At 36.2% G+C, this 26,601-nt stretch overlaps 3 protein-coding genes across 5 annotated transcripts in view; 2 read left to right on the top strand and 1 right to left on the bottom strand.

The window, feature by feature from the left end:
• Positions 1-2,689: 2,689 nt before the first annotated feature.
• LOC131952992 (sigma intracellular receptor 2) lies at positions 2,690-8,333 on the top strand. The gene is made up of 4 exons (XM_059315968.1): positions 2,690-2,719; positions 5,463-5,596; positions 6,055-6,205; positions 8,028-8,333. Coding segments are annotated over exons 1-4 (528 nt in total). The 5' UTR covers positions 2,690-2,718; the 3' UTR covers positions 8,270-8,333.
• Positions 8,334-9,654: 1,321 nt separating this feature from the next.
• On the bottom strand, positions 9,655-15,825 carry LOC131952990 (density-regulated protein homolog). 2 transcript variants are annotated; one of them, XM_059315964.1, is made up of 7 exons: positions 15,774-15,825; positions 12,670-12,769; positions 11,736-11,755; positions 11,277-11,388; positions 10,714-10,896; positions 10,232-10,371; positions 9,655-9,866 (listed from the first exon to the last, which is right to left on the bottom strand). In XM_059315964.1, exons 2-7 carry the CDS (start codon positions 12,758-12,760, stop codon positions 9,825-9,827), a joined length of 588 nt encoding a protein of 195 aa, XP_059171947.1. In that variant the 5' UTR covers positions 12,761-12,769; positions 15,774-15,825; the 3' UTR covers positions 9,655-9,824. The 2 variants fall into 2 exon arrangements, with proteins under 2 accessions (XP_059171947.1, XP_059171948.1); XM_059315965.1 differs by lacking the exon at positions 15,774-15,825 and adding an exon at positions 13,419-13,437.
• A 271-nt stretch (positions 15,826-16,096) lies between these two features.
• The window catches only part of LOC131952976 (uncharacterized), a 35,603-nt gene continuing 25,098 nt past the window's right edge, over positions 16,097-26,601 (top strand). For both annotated transcript variants that reach the window (XM_059315938.1, XM_059315939.1), the window contains exons 1-4: positions 16,097-16,180; positions 19,749-19,838; positions 22,589-22,638; positions 23,257-23,592. In XM_059315938.1, the coding sequence (XP_059171921.1) occupies positions 19,820-19,838; positions 22,589-22,638; positions 23,257-23,592 (405 nt within the window). In that variant the 5' untranslated portion in view covers positions 16,097-16,180; positions 19,749-19,819. The remainder of the gene's footprint in view (positions 16,181-19,748; positions 19,839-22,588; positions 22,639-23,256; positions 23,593-26,601) is intronic.

A 26,601-nucleotide genomic window follows, 5' to 3' on the forward strand; every position in this document is an offset into this window, starting at 1 on the left:
TGTCAACTGGTGGATACACTTTTCTACAAAAATGTGTCTGCTACAAAAATGTGTCATTAACTGTGCAACTCTAATGAGGCCCGGCAGTGATTGTTTCAACTAAAATCTGCTAACTCAACATGTGTGTGTGGGGGGGGGGGGGGGGGGGGGGCTCACTCCTCATCACCATCAGGTGTTTGGCTTTTAGTGCTAGACAAGACGGCGCTATAACACGTCATGGGTCTAACATGATGATGGCCTAACACGATGTAGGCCTAACGTGATATAGGCCTAACATGATGTAGGCCTAACATGATGCGCATGAAGGCCAAACGTGATGAAGGCCTAACGTGATGAAGGCCTAACGTAATGAAGGCCTAACATGAAGCACATGTAGGCCTAACGTGATGTAGGCCTAACGTGATGAAGGCCTAACATGATGAAGGCCTAACGTGATGTAGGCCTAACGTGATGAAGGCCTAACGTGATGAAGGCCTAACGTGATGTAGGCCTAACGTGATGAAGGCCTAACATGATGAAGACCTAATATGATGTAGGCCTAACATGATGTAGGCCTAAGATGATGAAGGCCTAACATGATGTAGGCCTAACATGATGAAGGCCTAACGTGATGAAGGCCTAACGTGATGAAGGCCTAACATGATGAAGGCCTAAGATGATGAAGGCCTAATATGATGTAGGCCTAACATGATGTAGGCCTAAGATGATGAAGGCCTAACATGATGAAGACCTAACATGATGAAGGCCTAACGTGATGGCCTAACGTGATGAAGGCCTAACGTGATGAAGACCTAACGTGATGAAGGCCTAACGTGATGAAGACCTAACGTGATGAAGGCCTAACATGATGTAGGCCTAACATGATTAAAGCCTAATATGATGTAGGCCTTACATGATGAAGGCCTAACATGATGTAGGCCTAACATGATTAAAGCCTAATATGATGTAGGCCTAACATGATTAAAGCCTAATATGATGAAGGCCTAACATGATGAAGGCCTAAGATGATGAAGGCCTAACATGATGTAGGCCTAACATGATTAAAGCCTAATATGATGTAGGCCTAACATGATTAAAGCCTAATATGATGAAGGCCTAACATGATGAAGGCCTAAGATGATGAAGGCCTAACATGATGTAGGCCTAACATGATTAAAGCCTAATATGATGTAGGCCTAACATAATTAAAGCCTAATATGATGAAGGCCTAACATGATGTAGGCCTACCATGATGAAGGCCTAACGTGATGAAGGCCTAACATGATGTAGGCCTATCATATGTACATAATGAATTGGCCCCACCATCCAGTCGACCAATCAGAACCCACCTCTTGAGGCAGGCAAGCACTTCACAAGGGGAACAACTGATCGCTTGATTGCTTTGTTTTGATATCGGGACTCACCAGAACGGTGCGACGGAAGTGGGGGGGGGGGGGGGGAAGAAGTTTTTAAAATGCGAATATTGAATGCACTAAAGGGGACAATTGTTACATTGACACATGTATTGGAGAGCTGGGCATGCGCACAGGGCAGCAGCCTCACACTGACGTAAGCAAGGTTTAAATGGTGTGCTAGACCGCCCGGTGTTTTACAAAGGTCAACAGTCACCAGCAGCACAAAGCACTCATTAGCTCCCACAACCCTCCCTACCACAACCCTCCCTTGAAACAACTCTCCCTACCACAACCCTCCCTTGAAACTACCCTCCCTACCACAACCCTCCCTACCACAACCCTCCCTACCACAACCCTCCCTTGAAACAACCCTCCCTACCACAACCCTCCCTTAAAACAACCCTCCCTACCACAACCCTCCCTACCACAACCCTCCCTTGAAACAACCCTCCCTACCACAACCCTCCCTACCACAACCCTCCCCCCCCCACACTTTTATCAGCTAAACTCCCGTTATTCTATTCTGCCCTGCAGTAGAGAATTAAAGGGGAGGCTGAGAGGGCTGTAACAGCGGGCCCCCGATGTTTAGGAGCCCAAAAATTTCCTGTTAAAAATCATAGGCCTAGTTAGTTAACTTGACAGCGTATTTGTTTGTTTTTCTTTACTAAAACCCCAAATGCCTAAATGTTTGCATTGCAAGCTTGTTTAAAAAGAAAAAAAAAAACGGGCACACGCTTATGAATAAATACCAGCTGTCATCACCTCCTACCCAGACATTGTTTATAGAAAGCCGACGCTCACTAAAAATAACATAGTCCGGACCAGCGTTCGCTCATGACAATATAATGAGTTGACTGTTTTAGACAGATAAATGAAATTTTACATGTAAGTAAAAGATCTAATTCTCTGCCTTCTGTCAAATTTTGAGTAATTTCCGTTGACTGGAAGTAGTAATTAACGCTATTACCGATTTCTCAAAAAACGCATGTAAATTTATAAAGTACTAATAATATTGCGCACTATTATACACAGATTGTTTGGCGTTCACTTGGGGCGCATTTATTTTTTTTCTACGAGATTGTATTCTATTTTAAAAAGTGTAAGCAATTAAAAATGCATTGAAAATCATGTCTATATCCCGAGTTGCCATCCCCCGTAGTGTTATATATATTATATAAGAATATTCGAGAAATTTTAGGGGAGATCACTCCCGGGTTTTTTTTTCTACAGCACTAACTAGCACGTCTTATAAACAAACTTTTTAAACGCTACGAATCAAAACATTTAGTCAACAGAAAAAGTTTATATCTTTGGTACAAAAGGAAGTATGAAATTGTTTACCGGTTACCATAACAAACTAAAAGACATTAAAAACAAGAAAACATACTTTTTATCAAAGCTACACTGAAATAAAACTGGGGAGTTTATGTGTACTGAAAAGTTGTCGATTTAAAGTTTGTTTAACTTTCGATTTTAGTGGATAAGAATTGAACAAACTAAAACATGGATGCCAATACACCCAATTAACTGTCCATAAAAGAATAAAAGAAAGCGAGAAATGCTGCATCCCTGATATAAATGCTGTATTGTGTAAAGGAATCGTTTTGTTTCGAGTCGATTTGTGTTTTTATTGTTTCAATTCTTGCCGTGTTGTAACGCTTTTGCTGTGTTACGTATTTTATTATTAGTGTTAATAATATAGTTTATACTTATACTAGCCGGCCAGGCCCTGCACTGGCATCTCTGAAAAACGTATCTGTAAAGGACCATAACTTGTGTGTTTAGTAATCAGCATTTATCAGGCATTGCCCACCCTAACCACAACCAACCAAAACACACAAAAAAACACAAACATAACACTAACACAAAACAAACACAAACGAAAGCACAAAAACAAACGCAAAGACAAACCCAACCACAAACACAAAGAAAACAGAAACACTAACGCAAACAAAAAAGTAAACAAATCCAAACGCAAACACCAACCCAACCACAAACAAACAAAACCAAAACACACCAAAAAAAAAACAACGCAAACGTCACAAATACAAATACAAACACAAACGAAAACAAAAAAGCAAACACAAAAACAACCACAAACACAAAGAAAACACAAACGCAAAGAAAAAAGCAAACGAAAACACAAACGCAAAGAAAAAAAGCAAAACCCAAACCCAAATCCAAACGTCAACACAACCACAAACGCAAACCCAAACTCAAACACAAAGAAAACACAAACGCAAAGATAAACTCAAAGTGTCCAAAGTCTAGCCCGGGGCGCCAAATCACACCATGACGACGTGCGGCGTAACCGCCTGATTCAACTTAGTAAACGACTATAGTACCCAACTTATTCATAGTCTTTTGAACTCACTTACGCGAACACGGGAAGGCCCGGGGCGCCGAATAGCACCCTTTCGGGGTGCCGGAGAACGCCCAGATTTGATTCACTTAAAGACTATAGTAACCTTTCTTATCCATAGTCTATCGCACTGTTTAAAACGAAATTATGCACCATAGCGCTCACATGATAGCCCGGGGCGCCAAATCGAACCGTGCAGGGGCGCCGGCGGACGCGCCTGTTTCAATTTAGTGAACAAAATTATAATACTCCAAGCTTATCCGTAAATGGAAAGAAATAAACATATAGGATTTGTAGGACCTGGCTTATTAAATGTTATTGATTTTAAAAAAAATAATCAGAAGAAAACAGTACGTTCAGTGTATGGAATAAATAAAAGGCAGTATTAAAAATACTAATAACATTGCACTTAATCAATCCCCCCTAATTATGTAATTATTTTTTTCCTAACACCAAAATAACGTATTAAAAAGTAAATTCTTTCTCCCCCCGAGTTAATGGTTTTTTTAAAGGGAATTAACTGTGTTTTCCAATTCAAGGGACGTTATGAGAACTAAAGGACAAAATGCAAATACATTTCAGACACAATTTTAGAAATTTTATAAACGTTGATACACTTTTGTTTTAATTTTATGTAATATTCATAATTGAAAATTATTATTCTAAGTATATAAAAGGAAAATTGTTTTTAAAGACTTTCAATAGTAATTTTTTAACTCATTAATTTAGACCATGAGCACTATAATAATCAAACACTTAAATCCATGGAAGTATCGTTTTTTTCGTTGTTTTTTATATTCCTTTGTAATCCTCGATTGCAAACATTTTACAAACATACAGATTTGAACTTTATATATTAGATTTATATCTATATAAATAAATAAATATAGGCATATATATATATATATATATATATATATATATATATATATATATATATATATATATATATATATATATATATATATATATATATATATATACATACTAGCCATCACAGTCAGGCACTGCACTTGCTTCTGTGTCTTGTATGTTTATTAAGCAGCAACTACCCGGCATCGTCCGGATTTAGGAAATATATTACATTTCATATTAACCTAACCACAACCAACCACAACCAGAACACAAGCGCAAACACAAACAAAAACACATAAGCAAGCAAAAACAAAACATAAACGAAAACATAAGCGTTAACACAAAAGCAAACACAAACGCCAACACAAACAACGCAAAAAAAAACGCAAACGCAATCAGAAACACAAAAGCAAACGCAAACTTAAACAAAAACGCAAACACAAACATAAACGCAAACATAACCGCAAACACAAAGGCAAACATCAACACAAACGCAAACCTTAGCTCAACACAATGAAGGAGGATTTTAGTGTTATAAAGCAAATATTTTCAGTGGCAGCATTGGTACTGTCGAATTCACAAATTATGAATTACTAAAAAGTAGAAAATAAAACAACTAAATAGCGGCGTATGATACGCCGCGGGTCGGCTCGTATATATATAAAGATCCTATTAAAAGCACCTTCGTCAAAATCCTGCAACGACTGATAAGCACCTTAAAACAGCTCACCTAGTACACAATTTATCGCCCGTCACAAAGTGTGGTTTTTATTTACGCTGCAAATTAAAACAGCTGCTAAAATAATTTCACAACCCTACTTCAATAGGTCTTGTGACTTTTTTTATTTCAGTGGAGATGGCGCCCCCTGGTAGCGACCACAGGAAAATTGATTACCTGTTCTTTGGTTATTTCTTCATGCAAATCCCATCCACAATTTTATTCGACAGCCAAGGGCTTTTGCCGGAATATTTCTACCCAGGATTTGTGAGTAGGCCTCTAGATCATCCGTCTCTCTGTAGTTCACCTTTAGATCACCCGTCTCTCTGTATTTCACCTTTAGATCACCAGTCTCTCTGTATTTCACCTTTAGATCATCCGTCTCTCTGTAGTTCACCTTTAGATCATCCGTCTCTCTGTAGTTCACCTTTAGATCATCTGTCTCTCTAAATTTGCCAGAGAGGGACGGACGCTGATAAAATTTTACATTTTAGGGACGACATGCAAAGCTAACCTAACAAAAATACTATTTCGTTCCGGGGTAGGGGGGGGGGATATCTGAAAGAAACTGAACTCTCCCATCTGACATAAGCTCCCAGCTGACATAAGCTCAGAGCTGACATAAGCTCAGAGCTGACATAAGCTCAGAGCTGACATAAGCTCAGAGCTGACATAAGCTCAGAGCTGACTTAAGCTCCTGTTTGAACCAACCTTTGTGTCCTCAGCTCAGATCCCTACGCCAGCATTACCTTGAGTCCTACAGGGACCCTTTCCTGGCCAACCCCTGGGGCCACCCCTGGTACCTGTCCATCTGCCTGCTGGAGCACTCTATAGAGCTGCCCTTCTTCTTCTGGGCTGCCTATTGCTACTACTACGGTAAGAAAATTGCATTTATAAATGTGCGACCTTTGACCTCTCATGGCTGAGCGCCAGACACCAGCAACAATATATGTACCCAGTGCCGGCGCCAGGTTATTTAGCGCCCTAGGCAACACTTATTAAGGGGGGAGGCTCCGGTAAAAAAAAACTTCTTTAATACTCGTTAAAAACAGTTATTTCTTTACAGTTTTATTAAGATACATCCGCATATGCATCTCCACTAAAAAAAAAATTCCTGGAAAAATCTTGGTAACTATGACAACTTCGGCCATCTTGAAAAATTAACCCCTTCGTAGGTTTTCCACCATTAATAAAATATTATGTTTTAAGCCCAATAAACAATCAATTCATAATCTTCTTCCAATTTTTTCTTCTAATTTTTTATGAATTTTCAAATTGTGGGTCCATTAAAAACCCTAGTTTTAATGCCCCCAAAAATCCCCAAAATTAAGTGTTTTGAACGAACCCAAATTTTGAAAATTCATAATAAATTATTTTGAAGATATGCACTTATTATATGTTTATTTGTAACTGTTTATTTGTAACTGTTTATATGTAACTGTTTATATCTAACTGTTTATTAGTAACTGTTTATATGTAACTGTTTATATGTAACTGTTTATTTGTAACTGTTTATATGTAAATGTTTATATGTAACTGTTTATTTGTAACTGTTTATATGTAAATGTTTATTTGTAACTGTTAATTAGTAACTGTTTATATGTAAGGCGTCGTCCATAAATGATATCACACTCGTAGGGGGGAGGGGGGGGGTTCAGATGGTATGACGTCACTTTTTTGCATTATAAAAAGCAATGTTAGAAAACGAGTTTTAGCCGTTATTTCGCGTTTTAGATAGCGTTTTTACTTTCTCGTATATACGAAGTATAGAGAAAGTCTTGTAATCGTGAAAAAAAAATCGAGATTTTTACAAATCTCGACGTTTTACACCTCACTGATACGGAAAAACATAATTTTGCAATCTTGTCCGTATGTCTGTGTGTCTGTGTCTGTGTGTAAACACGATAACTTGAGTACCGTTACAGCTTAGTTGATGAAATTTTATATATAAGTATTTTATCAAAATTGTAGATCCGTATCAACTTTTGAGCGATTTCCGATAACCGGAAGTGGTACTTTTCCTACTTTGAATTTTTCAAAAGCCTATCACTTGAGTACTATTTCAGATAGATAAATGAAATTTCACATGTAAGTAAAAGATCTAATTCTCTACCTTCTGTCAAATTTTGAGTAATTTTCGTTGACCGGAAGTACTAATTTACGCTATTTCCGATTTCTCAAAAACGCATGTAAATTTATAAAGTACAAATAATATTGCGCACTATTATGCACATTTTGTTTTGGCGTTTGCTTGGTGCGCAATTCTTTTTCTATGAGATTTTATTCTATTTTTAAAAGTTTAAGTAATTAAAAATCATGTCTATATTCCAAGTTATATAAGAATATTCAAGAAAGTTTAGGGGAGATCACTCCCGGTTTATTAATAATTGTAATAAGAATTGATCAAAATATCGATGTTTTAAGCAAAATTCAACAGCTATTTTGAGGGGGGGGGGGTTGTAGGCTGTGGTGTGACGTCATTTTAGGGGGGGGGGGGTCTGGATTTTTGTGACGACGTGTGACGGAGGGGAGGGGTAAAAATCTTCAAAAAAACGTGATGTCATTTATGGATGACCCCTAACTGTTTATTTGTAACTGGTAACCATATATTAAACAAAATGCCTGTTTTAAATTTATGTAACCATATATTCTAAACCCTTGAAGACATGCCTATTTGTACCATGCCGTGTATCGCCAGGTGCCATGAAGAAGCCGGCTGTCGTCCTGCCGTCCATATTGTACGGTGTGCACACGGTGACGGCCGTCCTGGCCATATGGTGCACGGCCCTGGCTGCAGACTTCAGCGCGTACGCCGACCCCGCCCCACGGAGCCCGGTGGAGCGGCTCAAACTCTGCTCGGCCTACGCCCCCTTCTTCTTCATCCCGCTCTGCAACATCTACGACTCCTGTACACTGGCGCTCAAAGAGAAGCAGAGTTAGCTGGTCAGTGGCCTCCATTGTTAACACAGGTCTCACGGTTCAGCAGACGTTCCTCCCCCCCCCCCCCCCCCCCCAGTGGTGGGAGAATTCACAGCAACGTGGAGATTTTTTTATTTGTAAATATGTAATTCTCAGTTCATCAGGATTTTATTTGATTTTCTAAACAAGGAGAGGCAATCGTTGAACAGGATGTTGATTGTCGAAGAGATCAAAGTGCAATATCTAGCAGCCAATCTGCGTGGACGTACAACAACACACGCAGGTCCTAATCCATCAGACGGACTCAACTTTTCTGTCTGACCAATGTCCATTATTTGTATAGTTCGATTCTACCCAAGCATACAACTACAACATTACTTGAGCACAAACCAAAGATCATTTTTTCTGTGTTGTGAAATAAAACCAAAGTTAAATATTTCGTGATTTTTAAAAATCTTTCTCATCTTGTTAACGTTGCATGGCCAAAGCTAGACTGTTAACCCGACAGTCTTTAGTTTGAATCAGGTTCAAATCAGTAGAACGTCCCTCTCTCAACTCTGATGGGTACCTCACTCACATTAGGGAAACATAGGGGGCTGGGCATATTGCTGACCACACTGTCCCCTTGTATGCCGAGGTCATTATAAGAAATCTACTAAGAAAAGATGATAATAGTGGAGAGTGGTTGAAGATTAGCTCGTCCACTTCTCTGAAGCATCTCTGGCATAAGTCATATGACTCCATGTAATGGATCAATTTATGACTACCTTCAGATTGTTAATTTATAGTTAAACTTTGAAAATTTAACACAATGACTTAACCCACACTGAGTAAAAACAAATATTTAGAAGCCAGTTTATAAGTTATAAATATTTTTTCCATTCAAAATTGTGTACGGGTGTGTAAAACCCAGTTGCCAGGGACCATATAAAAAAATTTCAAACCCTCATAAAAAAATTTTTTACGCATATTTTTAAAATTTACAATCTCCAATGTGTTCATCCCAACCACCTTATAGATGGGAATGAGGCCCAGAAAAATTTATAAAACGAGACTCGAGATATGAGCAAAAATATAGCAACTTCGGGTTGATTACACCCAGTCGCCAAGGAAAGGGTTAGCTCGTCCACTTCTCTGATGCGTCTCTGGCACAAGTCATATGACTCCATGTAATATGACTCTATGATCTGCAAATGTTGGGAGTCACATGACTGGGAGTCATATGACTCCATGTAATGGATCAATATATGACTCTATGATCTGCAAATGTTGGGAGTCACATGACTGGGAGTCATATGACTTTATGTAATGGATCAATATATGACTATGATCTGCAAATGTTGGGAGTCACATGACTGGGAGTCATATGACTCTATGTAATGGATCAATTTATGAACAAAGACGACTTTTAGGGTTGAACTTTATTTGGGCGAAAGAGTACCACAAGACATTACACACACACACAGTCACACACTACATCACAAAACCTCACACAAAATCACACACAACACAAAACTTCACACAAAATCACACACAACACAAACCTCACAAAATATCACACATTCACTCAACCTCACTATTTCTTATCCCCACAATCTTCAATATCATCTTCGTCTATCTGCAGAAAAAATAAATAAAAACACTGAGTTACTTGCTTGATTACATAAATGACAGAAACACACCATACAAAACAACATACAGACACACAAACAAGGATGACAGAAACACCATACAAAACAACATACAATACATATATACAAGGATGACAGAAACACACCATACAAGACAACATACAGATACATATATACAAGGATGAGAGAAACACATTATACAAAACATTCATAAAGCTTTAAATATTCACTGAGCTGGAAGAATGTTTTAGGAACAAAACAACTTCATTAAACAAAAACTTTAATTGGACCATTTTTAATTGGACCATTCGCTTCCAATTGGAGCTATACTAGAAATGTTGAATGAACTTACTATCTTCCATTTCTCGGGTAAGATATCAAAAAGTTCGTCCTTGACGTCCCCTTGTACAACAATCTCATCATCCCCACTGATGGAGGAACCACAGGAGAATTTACCCGCAAAAAATTTACTGGCTTCCTTCAGGTCAATTTCTGTCAAATATATGTCAACAACATACATATGATTAGAATGGCCAATCAAATATATGTCAACAACAAACAAATGGCATCTAATATAGGGCAAAATAATACAAAGATTAGAAAACTTCATCATGCTTTGTCACATGAAGCATGGCTATAATAATAAATACATATGTGTGGATATAATCTGTGTATAAATACAGCCTACATACATCTTGAACTTACAATAAATATTTGTGGGTATAATCTGTGTATAAATACAGCCTATATACATCTTGAACTTACAACAATAAACGTAAATATGTGTGGATATAATCTGTGTATAAATACAGCCTACATACATCTTGAACTTACCATATGAAGCCAGGCCTACAATGATGGTCACCTTCTTCTTTTTACCTCGTGTCTGTGTCCACAACTTCACACCTTGAGGCTCCATTTTCTTTTTAGCTTTCATGATGGCCTTACCTCCCCTGGTCTGTCTCTTCTTCTTCTCTTCTCCCTCCTCTTTACTCTCTGACCCACCATCCTCTTCAACTGAAATTTACGCACACAAAATAATATGGATAGAAAAAATTGGAATCTATATCAACTGTCGTTGGATATAAAAACAGATGGTAAAACATGACATTTTGAACATTTCTCATGGATGACATGACATTTTGAACATTTCTCATGGATGACATTGTAGGTAGATGAAGGCCATGTCGTTGCAGTCAGCAATCAAAAAATATTTTGGGACAAGTTGAAATATTTGAATGAATTCTACTAGAAGTAATTAGGGAAGAAGATATATAAATGAATTCTACTAGAAATAATAAAGTAAGAAAATATTTGAATGAATTCTATTAGAATTAGGTAAGAAAATATATAAATGAATTCTACTAGAAATAATTAGGGAAGAAAAATGTCTTTACCTCCTCCAGCTGTAGGAGAAGTTTTGTCAACTTTCAGTTTTTCAAATTCATCTGGCAAATTTTTTTCTAACCAAGCCTTGCATTTCTCATATGTTGGGTAGTTTTCACAGTACTGGAAGGAAACAATTCAATTAGACTAGACAATGTACAATTGTACACAAAACTGGAAGAAAACAATTCAATTAGACTACACAATGTACAATTGTACACAAAACTGGAAGGAAACAATTAAATTAGACTAGACAATGTACAATTGTACACAAAACTGGAAGGAAACAATTAAATTAGACTAGACAATGTACAATTGTACACAAAACTGGAAGGAAACAATTCAATTAGAAAGTTTTCACAGTACTGGATGAAAACAATTCAATTATAGAAGCATTTGCCAGAACTGGAAAATCAGAATCTAAAACACTGCATTAAAGAGAAAATTAACCAATAAATAAAAAACCTCACCTCTACAGGGACTCCACATTCTGTAATGAAAATAAAAATAATCAGACAAATGTTATCACTAAACTTTATGAAAATATCAAAATAATCAGACAAATGTTATCACAAAACTTTATGAAAATATCAAAATAATTTGCAAAAATATTATCACGAAACTTTATGAAAATATCAGAATAATTTGCAAAAAGTTATCACAAAACTTCATGAAAATATCAAAATAATTTCAAATATGTTATCACAAAATTTTATGAAAATATCAAAATAATTAGAAAAAATGTTATCACAAAACTTTATTATCTAAAACCATATAACACAACTCAGACTAAATAAAATATATTTTCCACACTAAAATTATTACTTCTGCATAGTTTTAATTTTCTAATCAGGGTGTGTTTTTAGTATATGATTCATCTATAGCCCTGTTGTATTCGGACAATTTCATTCTAAATGATAAGTTCATGATTCATTAAAACATTAAAGCTTTCTATGATATTTTCATTTCTATGATAATCTCACCTCCACAATATAAAACTTGGATAGGATAATCTCACCTCCACAATATAAAACTTGGATAGGATAATCTCACCTCCACAATATAAAACTTGGATAGGATAACCTCACCTCCACAATATAAAACTTGGATAGGATAATCTCACCTCAACAATATAAAACTTGGTTAGGATAACCTCACCTCCACAATATAAAACTTGGATAGGATAATCTCACCTCCACAATATAAAACTTGGATTGGATAATCTCACCTCCACAACATAAAACTTGGATAGGATAATCTCACCTCCACAATATAAAACTTGGATAGGATAATCTCACCTCCACAATATAAAACTTGGATTGGATAATTCTCACCTCCACAATATAAAACTTGGATAGGATAACCTCACCTCCACAATATAAAACTTGGATAGGATAACCTCACCTCCACAATATAAAACTTGGATAGGATATTTAACCCCAGGCTGTGGTCCACGGTACTCTAAAAATGACTTGGAATCTGCTACAGCAGCCATGCCTGTAACCTTTAGAAAAAAAAGCAAGTAGGTCACATACTAATGCAAGTAGGTCACATACTAATGCAAGTAGGTCACATACTAATACAAGTAGGTTGCATACTAATGCAAGTAGGTTACACACTAATGCAAGTAGGTTACATACTAATGCAAGTAGGTTACATACTAATGCAAGTAGGTTACATACTAATCTGGTATCGTGTAATAATTTTAAAAATTGGACTCAATTTCCTAGGCCTTAAGTGTAATCAAATTTTAACTGAAATCAAGTTTTTAATTACAAAGAGAACAACAGGGCATAGGAACCATTTTTAAATAATTATATTATCATAAAATAATCCTTCAAAATCAATTTGACCTTTTCCTTCTTATGGCATTGAAAGTTAGGACATTAAAAATTCTCTAAGCTTTCTATGCTTCCTGAAAATTTCAACAAGTATTGCCTTTTAAACAGTAAATAGATCTAGATCTAGATAAATGTAGATTATTCTAGATCTATAGTATAGGCCTATTATTAGTATTATTTGTTATTTTGTCCTATGAAATTATATATATATTTATATAGGGCCAATATAGGCCCATATATAGATCTATAGGCCTGTATATTGTTTTTTTTTCAAAATAACTTTAAAAAAAATATTTTGCAAGATGAACAAACCTTTTTGAGGTCATCGTGAGTTCATGTTATATATTGCTTCTAATATCTATGTTAGCGTACTACCACACATGAGAGATATTAGATTTCAAGAAAACCGACCAGGAGCTGTAGACTGTAGCCTATATTGATCTATTTTATAGTGCTACAATAATTTTTTTTTATTTGGACTGATAGGCCTATAAAACCAAATTATGTTTAACAGAAGAAAAAAAATAAAGCACATCGTTACATGCACGCTCAACATTCGCTCGGTCAGAGAAGTTCATACCATAGGCCATATATTTATATATTATAGATCTAATGACTCCCGCTCGCCATGACATTTGTCAGGAATGATATCGGGTATTGAAAGCAAGATCTCAAGATATCATTTAAAATTACAAGAAAAAAAAAAATCACAATAATGGAAAATATATATTCTGCATCCAGGTCTGAATAGATGCAGCCTTATTTTTAGGCTTGTTTTTATTTTATTTACGGTCGCTTTGATTGCAAAATATATAAAGCACATTTATAATCCCTGTAAACAGTATGGATTTTTCCAGAATTCCACATTAAGAAAGATGAAATGAAGGATTGTCGTCAAATCGGTGGTCTCAATTAATTTAAAATATAAAATTCAAACGGACTCGGTGGCTCTGTGTGTATGTATGTGGCAGGCGGACAGTTCCATGACAGTTGAGGCATATAGTAAAGAACTCGTCTTAATCGTAATAGTGTAAGAGAGCTTGTGCCGTGAGATAATATTAACAAACAAACCTGGAAGCTGTGAACCTATGATAGGAAGGGAGATAGTTTGTTTTGGTTAACGCACGACGCACAACACTGTGCGTGCCTGGTATGTGGCCTGACCTACTGAAAGGAGATTGTTTATATTATTGTTTTGAGTTTATATTTAACTCAATGCAACAAGCCCATGGGTTGATTAAAGCCAGGCCGGTGGAACATTCTGCCCAGGATTCAAAGGGACGACTCAAAATATCGTCTCATTTTTGTAACTTTCAAAACATAAATCTTCATAAAAATGTGAAATAATTACTAGTCTCGGACAATTTTAACATACCTATAAAACGAATGTTACCATATTTATAAAAGCCCTACGCCAACTGTGTAGCTGTATAGGAAATAATAAGGTAATCAATGTTTTAGGTGCGTAAAATCGCCCGAGGCTAATAATGTGCAAAAAAGTTGCCTCATTGTTAAGTCTTAAATAGAAGAATATTGTGATATATTTAATTTATATTTGTGTCAAATATTATAGATATCAATGGCTAAATAAAAAAATATATCAATAGGCCAGAAATTAACTTTAAACAGCAAGATTGTTGAAAACAGTTGCCATCTGTAAGTTAGAGTCTTTATTTTTTACTGAAAAGTTTGAATGCAATTGTTTAAAAACAGGTACATTAATGAAACTTTGAAAGATTTTTGTAACTTCAAAACATAAATCAGATGATTTTAGGGTAATCTATCGTTTTAGGTACGTAAAAAAACGCCAGTGGCTAGTAATGTCCGAAAAAGTTACCTTATTGTGAAGGCTTTAATAGAAGTATATTGTGATGTATTTGTGTCAAATATTGTAGATAAATGAATAATAAACCTAAATCAATGGCTAAATATATCAATATGGGTCAGAAATTAAATTTAAACAGCAGCAGTGTTTGCGAGCAAGATTTGCTATATAAACAGAAGCCAATTGTAAAATAGAGTGGCTTCCCCCTAAATTTCGCGCTATAAGTTTACAAAAAAAACTTAAACAAGATGGCTGCTATAGTAAATGAGCATGGCTGCATCTGTTGGAAACATCGCTAGTCTTCATTTATTACTGAAAAGTTTTAATTCGATTGTTTAAAAACAGGTAATTAATGAAACAAGTAGGCCTAGATCTAAACATTTTTGTATTTTTCAAAATATAAATCCTCCTCAAAATGTGAAATAATTATTAAAATTTAAATTTAAGGAGTCACCTGTTTTTCACATTACTAGTCGCAGGCGATTTAACCGTAATTTAACGTACCCAAAACGATAGATTACCTATTTTTAGTTTAGAGGCCTAGGGCCTGGCCTAGAGTTAATATTTAATTTACAAGTTTACAGTAGTAGTGACCTAGGCTAACACTACAGACTAACACCCTTTTTTTTTAAAGAAGATTCCATTTTGAGATTTTAGCCTTTTTTTTTTTTTAGGGTTAGGGCCTATCGGACACCGCTATAAATTTTCTCCCCAAATCTTTAGCTAGATCTATCAGCTATACTATTGCACATGGCCTTTTATTTAAATAAAAATTAAACAAAATATGCTTTTAAGTACTAATAAGTAGGCCTAACATCTGAAATAAAAAAATATTTCCATACTTGCTGTTATCTTCGTTTCGCTGATTCGAATTTTTATTTTTTTGGAATTTTCTAAATTAGGCCTAGATCTAGTAAATATATGATCTGTCTGGATTTTATATGTGGCACAAATTTTAAGAACTGAGAGCTATTTAGCTTCTTAAAAAATCAAAACGAAAACAATAATTATTAATATTTATTATATATTTTATAAATAAAAAATACATCTAGATCTACAACTTATACAGTATACAGATAATAGATTTTTAAAATTACTTAACATAGTTTATCTATTTTTTCAGGAGCTTGTTTTTACATAAGTTCACCCGGAAGTCGATGGTGTTGACAACGGGGGAAGCCGTAGCTTGATCGATATGGATCTTCTTGCATCCTTTCAAGATTAGTTCATGTTGTTTGCTCAGTATGTGGTAAGAAATACATCGTAATACATTACATGCGACAGTTTCCATCAAGTTTTACAAAATTTTGAACGCGTCAAGTACCATTAATTGAAAATCAATAATATTCAAGCTGAAATAACAAGAAGTTGCCGCCTAGGGCCCGCTTTCTTAGGCTTTCTTTCAGCTTTTGTTTTCATGACTTTTTTTGTTTTAAGTTAGTTTTAAATTGAAATTATTTAATAGTTTTTTAAAGTTATTTTGAAAAAAAACTATGGTAAAATCTTAGTTTAGCGTCGTAAATTCGGCCAAAACTAGTAATGTGGGAGAGAGTGAATTAATGAATATGTCATTAAATATGAGTAGGCCTATATTTTCGTATATTTTGATAAAGTATTATAGATAATTGAACAATAGATCACCATTGATGGTTAAATCAATTTAAATATCCTTAAATTAATTTTTATCAATCCTGTTCGAGATAGTAAATTTGCTATTAAAAACAGCAGCCATCTTAAGAAAATGTTATTGAGAGTAGCTTCCCTTTAATTTCTATTCATATGAAAATGTATTTAAATATGATCGTCTTGTTGTGTAGTCCGTATTACAAAGCATTTTTTTTTAAATGTGAATTTCCTAACAAACAACTTTATTAATTCTAGAAGCATTGTGAGATGCAACTTGTATCCATGTATTAAATCACGTTTTTTTTTACTAATGTTTATTTGATCTTACTATTACTAAATAGTTGTGAGTTTTTTCTTATTGTTTGAATGTTCACTATTTTCATTTCAGGTTTTTCTTTTCATCAATTAGTAATTCTATCGTAACTTATGACATTTTTTTACTTCTCTTTACCTTAATTAAACCCCAAACTCCGTCATATTTTTGTCGTCAATGTCACAACAAGTCATAATGTAAAAAATTACGCTTCACTCTGCCTTATCTAAGATCTCTAACCATAATTTTGACAACATTAAATGTTTGTCATCATTTATATATACAGAGAGACAAAATGTATTATCCACCAGCTTCCCTCGTAAAACATCATCTAAAACAATGAGCAGTACACCCCTTAAGTGCGTGTTGTCATTATGGTTGATCGCAAGTCTCCACCTGCCAGACACATTTTGGTTATCCTTTGTTGTCAAATTGTCAATATCAAGTACACAAGTGAGTGATATGGGGTTGTCCATAAATGATGTCACATAAGATTTGCTACGGGAGTGAGTGAAGATTTGTGACGTCAACTCATGCGGCTTTGCAATTTATGACGTGTCGGTCTCATGAAGGGAGGTGAACGGGGAAAAATACCTAGATGATTGATGGAGAACCTCTATAATGCTTTGTTCAATCAAAATAGCGATAAATAAGCATTAGTATACGTATACCTTTCTTAAAACGAATCATCACAAATGTTGCAAGCCTGCTAGTTTAAGACATTCGGCAAAACGGCCGCAACACATTATCCCCGCCAAAAAGGCTTGCCACCAAATGCCTGCCGACGAATAAGCCGCGTCTAATGCGGGGCGTTAGGAATACGGCCATTAGCATGGGCCGCGTTAGAGCACCAGTAGGCTATCGCGCTTTGTAAGATGACGTAAATACTTAAATTCAATTTCGCTAAACTGCGCGAAAATTTAGTAATGTTCCATCGTTTGAGGAAATTTATTTTCTTGGACTTAAATTGAAATAGCATGTTGACTGTCTGGCTCTTAATTTCCGAATATCACTTTTAATGTATCAAGATTCAGAATTATAATTTACTTTAATATAAGTGTCATCTTATCGTTTATTGTGCTTTTTATAAAGCGCAGAGCAGCTTCAAAATCGGACGGCCATCCTGTTTTCACCAAGCGTCTTTTGGAGCTTAATATGGGTAGCCTAGTTCTATACGGTGAGAGCTTAATACATTTTTAAAGGGCCGAAAGTTTCAAGACAGCAAGCTTGCAGAAATTACTACGTACGTTTAAATGGACGAGTGATAGATGTGTTAGGGGCCGTTTAATGAACACCAGCTTATGTAATCAAATTAAACGTCGCAAAAGCGTAAAAAATGCAGTGCTTGTTGTTTTTTTTTCTATAAAATTAGCCTAACGGTCGGCGGTACAGCTACATGACGTCACGTGCGAGCGTTAACTCGGTGACGATGTGCTAAGTGGGGGAATGAAAAAGGTGGGGTTCAAGAAATGCGACTCGGCAAGCTTTTTACATTTCTTGACCCTTCTTAATGTCTTAATAGTTCTTTCGTCCCCACTGAGAAAATGGATCACCAATGAATGACGCGTCATACTTCTACAGCTGGTCTTTCTCCCACAACCATCCCGTTTTCACGAGAAAAAAAAACCTGACCCGTCTCCAAAATCACATCGCTGAGTTCTATTCAACCTCTCCCCACCACAAATCACAATTTCTATCTGAAACAATATGTTCATATGTTTGCTCTGTAATAATGCACGCTGTCATTACTATCTTAAGAGCGACGTCATTTATAAGCGATCTAATATTGATTTGCTTACTGCAAATAAAGTGTTCAAAAGTTCGACCGCCCAACAATTGTTGTGGTCTTGGATGCACACTATCAAGTCTGATAAGGTCTATTAGTCATTCATGTCAACTATATTTAAAAAAAAGAAAAATTACTATACAGGGGGTCATCCATAAATGATGTCAGGCTTTTTTGACGATTTTTACCTCCCCCCCCTCCCCTCCGTCACACGTCGTCACAAAAAGCCAGACCCCCCCTGAAATGACGTCACACCTCAGCCTACAACCCTCTCAAAATTGCAGTTGAATTGTTTTTAAACAGCTATATTTTTCCAAAATCTTGTCTGAACTCTGTCAAAATAGAGTATTTTAATCAATTGTTAACACAATGTATTAAAACAGTTTTTTAAAACGCAAAATAACGTCTAAAATTCGTTTTCTAACATTGCTTTTTTAAAATGCAAAAGTGTGACGTCGCACCATCTGAACCCCCCCCCCCCCTCCCCCTCATCACACAACGTCACAAAATTACGGACCCCCCTCCCCCCTACGAGTGTGACGTCATTTATGGACTACCCCCGGCATATATTAAAGCAATACAAAACAATCATATTAAACCACAAAATCAACACAAAAGACATGCGAATAGACAATTTATTGTTTTTAAAACATGGCCGCTGCTTGTATTTACTCATTGTTGTCTCGAACGGAGTAGTTTAAAGTTTATTCCAGGATATTTATGTCTGGTTTGGTCTTGGATTGTGATTTGTTATTCAATTATCTGTTATATTATGTAAAATATGACATAAATATGGCCAAATGAAAGAAATATTCATTAGTTACCTTCATCGCACATTACTAGCTACGTTGGAATTTACGACGCTAAACTAAGATTTTACCAAAACTATATACAGGCCTATAGATCTTATATGGGCCTATATTGGCCCTATATAAATAATTAAATATATATATATAATTTCATAATCATAGGCCAAAATAACAAATAATATTAATAATAGGTAGACCTATACTATAGATCTAGAATAATCTACATCTATCTAGATCTAGATCTATTTACTGTTTAAAAGGCAATACGTGTTGAAATTTTCAGGAAGCATAGAAAGCTTAGAGAATTTTTAATGTCCTAACTTTCAATGCCCACACTGTGGCAAGAAACAAGCAATGCTAAACTTAGATGATGGTAAGTTACTTAAAGTTACATTTTAGAAACTTAGATGATGGTAAGTTACTTAAAGTTACATTTTAGAAACTTAGATGATGGTAAGTTACTTAAAGTTACATTTTAGAAACTTAGATGATGGTAAGTTACTTAAAGTTACATTTTAGAAACTTAGATGATGGTAAGTTACTTAAAGTTACATTTTAGAAACTTAGATGATGGTAAGTTACTTAAAGTTACATTTTAGAAACTTAGATGATGGTAAGTTACTTAAAGTTACATTTTAGAAACTTAGATGATGGTAAGTTACTTAAAGTTACATTTTAGAAACTTAGATGATGGTAAGTTACTTAAAGTTACATTTTAGAAACTTAGATGATGGTAAGTTACTTAAAGTTACATTTTAGAAACTTAGATGATGGTAAGTTACTTAAAGTTACATTTTAGAAACTTAGATGATGGTAAGTTACTTAAAGTTACATTTTAGAAACTTAGATGATGGTAAGTTACTTAAAGTTACATTTTAGAAACTTAGATGATGGTAAGTTACTTAAAGTTACATTTTAGAAACTTAGATGATGGTAAGTTACTTAAAGTTACATTTTAGAAACTTAGATGATGGTAAGTTACTTAAAGTTACATTTTAGAAACTTAGATGATGGTAAGTTACTTAAAGTTACATTTATGAAACTTAGATGATGGTAAGTTACTTAAAGTTACATTTTAGAAACTTAGATGATGGTAAGTTACTTAAAGTTACATTTTAGAAACTTAGATGATGGTAAGTTACTTAAAGTTACATTTTAGAAACTTAGATGATGGTAAGTTACTTAAAGTTACATTTATGAAACTTAGATGATGGTAAGTTACTTAAAGTTACATTTTAGAAACTTAGATGATGGTAAGTTACTTAAAGTTACATTTATGAAACTTAGATGATGGTAAGTTACTTAAAGTTACATTTTAGAAACTTAGATGATGGTAAGTTACTTAAAGTTACATTTTAGAAACTTAGATGATGGTAAGTTACTTAAAGTTACATTTTAGAAACTTAGATGATGGTAAGTTACTTAAAGTTACATTTTAGAAACTTAGATGATGGTAAGTTACTTAAAGTTACATTTTAGAAACTTAGATGATGGTAAGTTACTTAAAGTTACATTTATGAAACTTAGATGATGGTAAGTTACTTAAAGTTACATTTTAGAAACTTAGATGATGGTAAGTTACTTAAAGTTACATTTTAGAAACTTAGATGATGGTAAGTTACTTAAAGTTACATTTTAGAAACTTAGATGATGGTAAGTTACTTAAAGTTACATTTTAGAAACTTAGATGATGGTAAGTTACTTAAAGTTACATTTATGAAACTTAGATGATGGTAAGTTACTTAAAGTTACATTTTAGAAACTTAGATGATGGTAAGTTACTTAAAGTTACATTTTAGAAACTTAGATGATGGTAAGTTACTTAAAGTTACATTTTAGAAACTTAGATGATGGTAAGTTACTTAAAGTTACATTTTAGAAACTTAGATGATGGTAAGTTACTTAAAGTTACATTTTAGAAACTTAGATGATGGTAAGTTACTTAAAGTTACATTTTAGAAACTTAGATGATGGTAAGTTACTTAAAGTTACATTTTAGAAACTTAGATGATGGTAAGTTACTTAAAGTTACATTTTAGAAACTTAGATGATGGTAAGTTACTTAAAGTTACATTTTAGAAACTTAGATGATGGTAAGTTACTTAAAGTTACATTTTAGAAACTTAGATGATGGTAAGTTACTTAAAGTTACATTTTAGAAACTTAGATGATGGTAAGTTACTTAAAGTTACATTTTAGAAACTTAGATGATGGTAAGTTACGTAAAGTTACATTTTAGAAACTTAGATGATGGTAAGTTACTTAAAGTTACATTTTAGAAACTTAGATGATGGTAAGTTACATTTTAGAAACTTAGATGATGCAAAGTTACACTTAAGAAACTTAGATAAAAATAGAAAACAGTTTTTGTCATGTGTTTCATTAAAATCTATGCTAATTGATGGGGTTCAATAAGGTCAAAGCTAAGACCATCTGGTACCCTGTAACAGTGTCTAAGACCATCTGGTACCCTGTAACAGTGTCTAAGACCACCCTGTAACAGTGTCTAAGACCATCTGGTACCCTGTAACAGTGTCTAAGACCATCTGGTACCCTGTAACAGTGTCTAAGACCACCCTGTAACAGTGTCTAAGACCATCTGGTACCCTGTAACAGTGTCTAAGACCATCTGGTACCCTGTAACAGTGTCTAAGACCACCCTGTAACAGTGTCTAAGACCAGCTGGTACCCTGTAACAGTGTCTAAGACCATCTGGCACCCTGTAACAGTGTCTAAGACCATCTGGCACCCTGTAACAGTGTCTAAGACCATCTGGTACCCTGTAACAGTGTCTAAGACCACCCTGTAACAGTGTCTAAGACCATCTGGTAACAGTGTCTAAGACCATCTGGTACCCTGTAACAGTGTCTAAGACCACCCTGTAACAGTGTCTAAGACCATCTGGTAACAGTGTCTAAGACCATCTGGTACCCTGTAACAGTGTCTAAGACCACCCTGTAACAGTGTCTAACTTCTAAGACCACCCTGTAACAGTGTCTAAGACCATCCTGTAACAGTGTCTAAGACCACCCTGTAACAGTGTCTAAGACCATCTGGCACCCTGTAACAGTGTCTAAGACCACCTGGCACCCTGCTAATACTGTTTACTGTTGTCTGTGACAGATGGTTACAGCACAAGTGAATGTGGACCTCAGCACAGCACCCCCATCAAAGTAAGTTTTTCTCTCACCCCTCCACTTGACTTGAGGATTTGAATACACACTTCAATTCATTAGTAATGCTGGATGTCTACATAACCACGTGTACACATTTTCTAGACTTGTTGATCAGATCAAATTTTCTTTTTGAGTTAAATATTGTTGTATGGTTTATTTGTTTTATTGTCCCAAGAAATTAATAATTTATACTTTATTTGTTTTAGAGATTGAATCTTATTTAATTTTTAAAATGTTTTTTGTTTACAAAACATGTTTTTATAATCAAATTAGGGACAAGAAAATGTCCTTTCTAAAATGAGAGGCCATGAACCAACTTGGCAGCAAAGTGTCTGCAGAAAGAAAGAGGTACCCTGGAAGCCTGGACTGTTTGCATGGCAGCAAGCAAATGGTCCCAGCTGCTTATTGACACAATCTGAGTTGCTAGACTCTATTGTTGACATCACAGACCTGTCTCTCATCCCTTGTCAGCAGGTGGCTGACTGTGTAGACTTGACACCTCTCCCCTCTAATGCACCCAGCAATACATTTGTACAAATCCCTGACCCCCCAAACCCCTGCGCCCCACCAAACCCCTGTGACCCCCTGTTGTACACTTGTTTGCACACCTCACAGCCGCAGTGTTTCCAGTACCCGCCGGCTCTGCTGCACGGGTCCTACACGTCCTACTCCAGCAACAAGACCAGCGCCATGGTGACAGGCAGACATTCGCGGGTGGACAACTCCAGGAACACCAACCACCAGTCCGACTGCCGTCCGAGCTGTGCCGAGTGTCTCTCTGATTCTGATGTGTGCTCAAGCAAGAAGACAGTGCAGCACGCTCAGTGTCTGGAGACCTCACTGGCACACAGTCAAGAAGTTTTACTGGAGAAAATGAAATCTACCCCAGGCTCACGTTTCTTTCTGGATTCCTGCCCTACTGACAAGGAAGTTTCAGTCAGTGATAAGAAGGTAAGATTTCTGTCAGTGATAAGAAGGTAAGATTTCTGTCAGTGATTAGAAGGTAAGATTTATGTCAGTGATAAGAAAGTAAGATTTCTGTCAGTGATAAGAAAGTAAGATTTCTGTCAGTGATAAGAAGGTAAGGTAAGATTTCTGTCAGTGATAAGAAGGTAAGACTTCTGTCAGTGATAAGAAGGTAAGACTTCTGTCAGTGATAAGAAGGTAAGGTTTCTGTCAGTGATTAGAAGGTAAGGTTTCTGTCAGTGATTAGAAGGTAAGGTAAGATTTATATCAGTGATTAGAAGGTAAGGTAAGATTTATGTCAGTGATAAGAAGGTAAGGTAAGATTTCTGTCAGTGATAAGAAGGTAAGACTTCTGTCAGTGATAAGAAGGTAAGACTTCTGTCAGTGATAAGAAGGTAAGGTTTCTGTCAGTGATTAGAAGGTAAGGTTTCTGTCAGTGATTAGAAGGTAAGGTAAGATTTATATCAGTGATTAGAAGGTAAGGTAAGATTTATGTCAGTGATTAGAAGGTAAGATTTCTGTCAGCAATAAGAAGGTAAGGTTTCTGTCAGTGATAAGAAGGTAAGGTAAGATTTCTGTCAGTGATAAGAAGGTAAGATTTCTGTCAGTGATAATAAGGTAAGATTTCTGTCAGTGATTAGAAGGTAAGGTAAGATTTCTGTCAGTGATAAGAAGGTAAGATTTCTGTCAGTGATAAGAAGGTAAGATTTCAGTCAGTGATTAGAAGGTAAGGTAAGATTTCTGTCAGTGATTAGAAGGTAAGGTAAGATTTCTGTCAGTGATTAGAAGGTAAGGTAAGATTTCTGTCAGTGATTAGAAGGTAAGGTAAGATTTCTGTCAGTGATAAGAAGGTAAGGTAAGATTTCTGTCAGTGATTAGAAGGTAAGGTAAGATTTCTGTCAGTGATTAGAAGGTAAGGTAAGATTTCTGTCAGCACTGGTCAGCCTAGTATAGCGCTGGCCAGCTTAGTACCTTGTATAGCGCTGGTACATCGTACATGTTGGTCGGCTGAGGATAATTTCCCAGCTGTGTGGCCATACATCTCCCATGGCCACAAAACTCTGTGGGCCACATCTTAAATAAACAGTTGGTTCCCTTCAAACCTGTTTGACCAACTAGCTACAGTTGGTTCCCTTCAAACCTGTTTGACCAACTAGCTACAGTTGGTTCCCTTCAAACCTGTTTGACCAACTAGCTACAGTTGGTTCCCTTCAAACCTGTTTGACCAACTAGCTACAGTTGGTTCCCTTCAAACCTGTTTGACCAACTAGCTACAGTTGGTTCCCTTCAAACCTGTTTGACCAACTAGCTACAGTTGGTTCCCTTCAAACCTGTTTGACCAACTAGCTACAGTTGGTTCCCTTCAAACCTGTTTGACCAACTAGCTACAGTTGGTTCCCTTCAAACCTGTTTGACCAACTAGCTACAGTTGGTTCCCTTCAAACCTGTTTGACCAACTACCTACAGTTGGTTCCCTTCAAACCTGTTTGACCAACTAGCTACAGTTGGTTCCCTTCAAACCTGTTTGACCAACTAGCTACAGTTGGTTCCCTTCAAACCTGTTTGACCAACTAGCTACAGTTGGTTCCCTTCAAACCTGTTTGACCAACTACCTACAGTTGGTTCCCTTCAAACCTGTTTGACCAACTAGCTACAGTTGGTTCCCTTCAAACCTGTTTGACCAACTACCTACAGTTGGTTCCCTTCAAACCTGTTTGACCAACTACCTACAGTTGGTTCCCTTCAAACCTGTTTGACCAACTAGCTACAGTTGGTTCCCTTCAAACCTGTTTGACCAACTAGCTACAGTTGGTTCCCTTCAAACCTGTTTGACCAACTAGCTACAGTTGGTTCCCTTCAAACCTGTTTGACCAACTAGCTACAGTTGGTTCCCTTCAAACCTGTTTGACCAACTACCTACAGTTGGTTCCCTTCAAACCTGTTGGACCAACTACCTACAGTTGGTTCCCTTCAAACCTGTTTGACCAACTAGCTACAGTTGGTTCCCTTCAAACCTGTTTGACCAACTAGCTACAGTTGGTTCCCTTCAAACCTGTTTGACCAACTAGCTACAGTTGGTTCCCTTCAAACCTGTTTGACCAACTAGCTACAGTTGGTTCCCTTCAAACCTGTTTGACCAACTAGCTACAGTTGGTTCCCTTCAAACCTGTTTGACCAACTAGCTACAGTTGGTTCCCTTCAAACCTGTTTGACCAACTACCTACAGTTGGTTCCCTTCAAACCTGTTTGACCAACTAGCTACAGTTGGTTCCCTTCAAACCTGTTTGACCAACTACCTACAGTTGGTTCCCTTCAAACCTGTTTGACCAACTAGCTACAGTTGGTTCCCTTCAAACCTGTTTGACCAACTAGCTACAGTTGGTTCCCTTCAAACCTGTTTGACCAACTAGCTACAGTTGGTTCCCTTAAAACCTGTTTGACCAACTACCTACAGTTGGTTCCCTTCAAACCTGTTTGACCAACTAGCTACAGTTGGTTCCCTTCAAACCTGTTTGACCAACTAGCTACAGTTGGTTCCCTTCAAACCTGTTTGACCAACTAGCTACAGTTGGTTCCCTTCAAACCTGTTTGACCAACTAGCTACAGTTGGTTCCCTTCAAACCTGTTTGACCAACTAGCTACAGTTGGTTCCCTTCAAACCTGTTTGACCAACTAGCTACAGTTGGTTCCCTTCAAACCTGTTTGACCAACTAGCTACAGTTGGTTCCCTTCAAACCTGTTTGACCAACTAGCTACAGTTGGTTCCCTTCAAAACTGTTTGACCAACTAGCTACAGTTGGTTCCCTTCAAACCTGTTTGACCAACTAGCTACAGTTGTTTCCCTTCAAACCTGTTTGACCAACTACCTACAGTTGGTTCCCTTCAAACCTGTTTGACCAACTAGCTACAGTTGGTTCCCTTCAAACCTGTTTGACCAACTACCTACAGTTGGTTCCCTTCAAACCTGTTTGACCAACTAGCTACAGTTGGTTC

The sequence above is a fragment of the Physella acuta genome, unplaced genomic scaffold (assembly GCF_028476545.2).
Source record: "Physella acuta isolate Inbredline_101_S28 unplaced genomic scaffold, ASM2847654v3 ptg000897l, whole genome shotgun sequence".
Classification (NCBI taxonomy): domain Eukaryota; kingdom Metazoa; phylum Mollusca; class Gastropoda; family Physidae; genus Physella; species Physella acuta.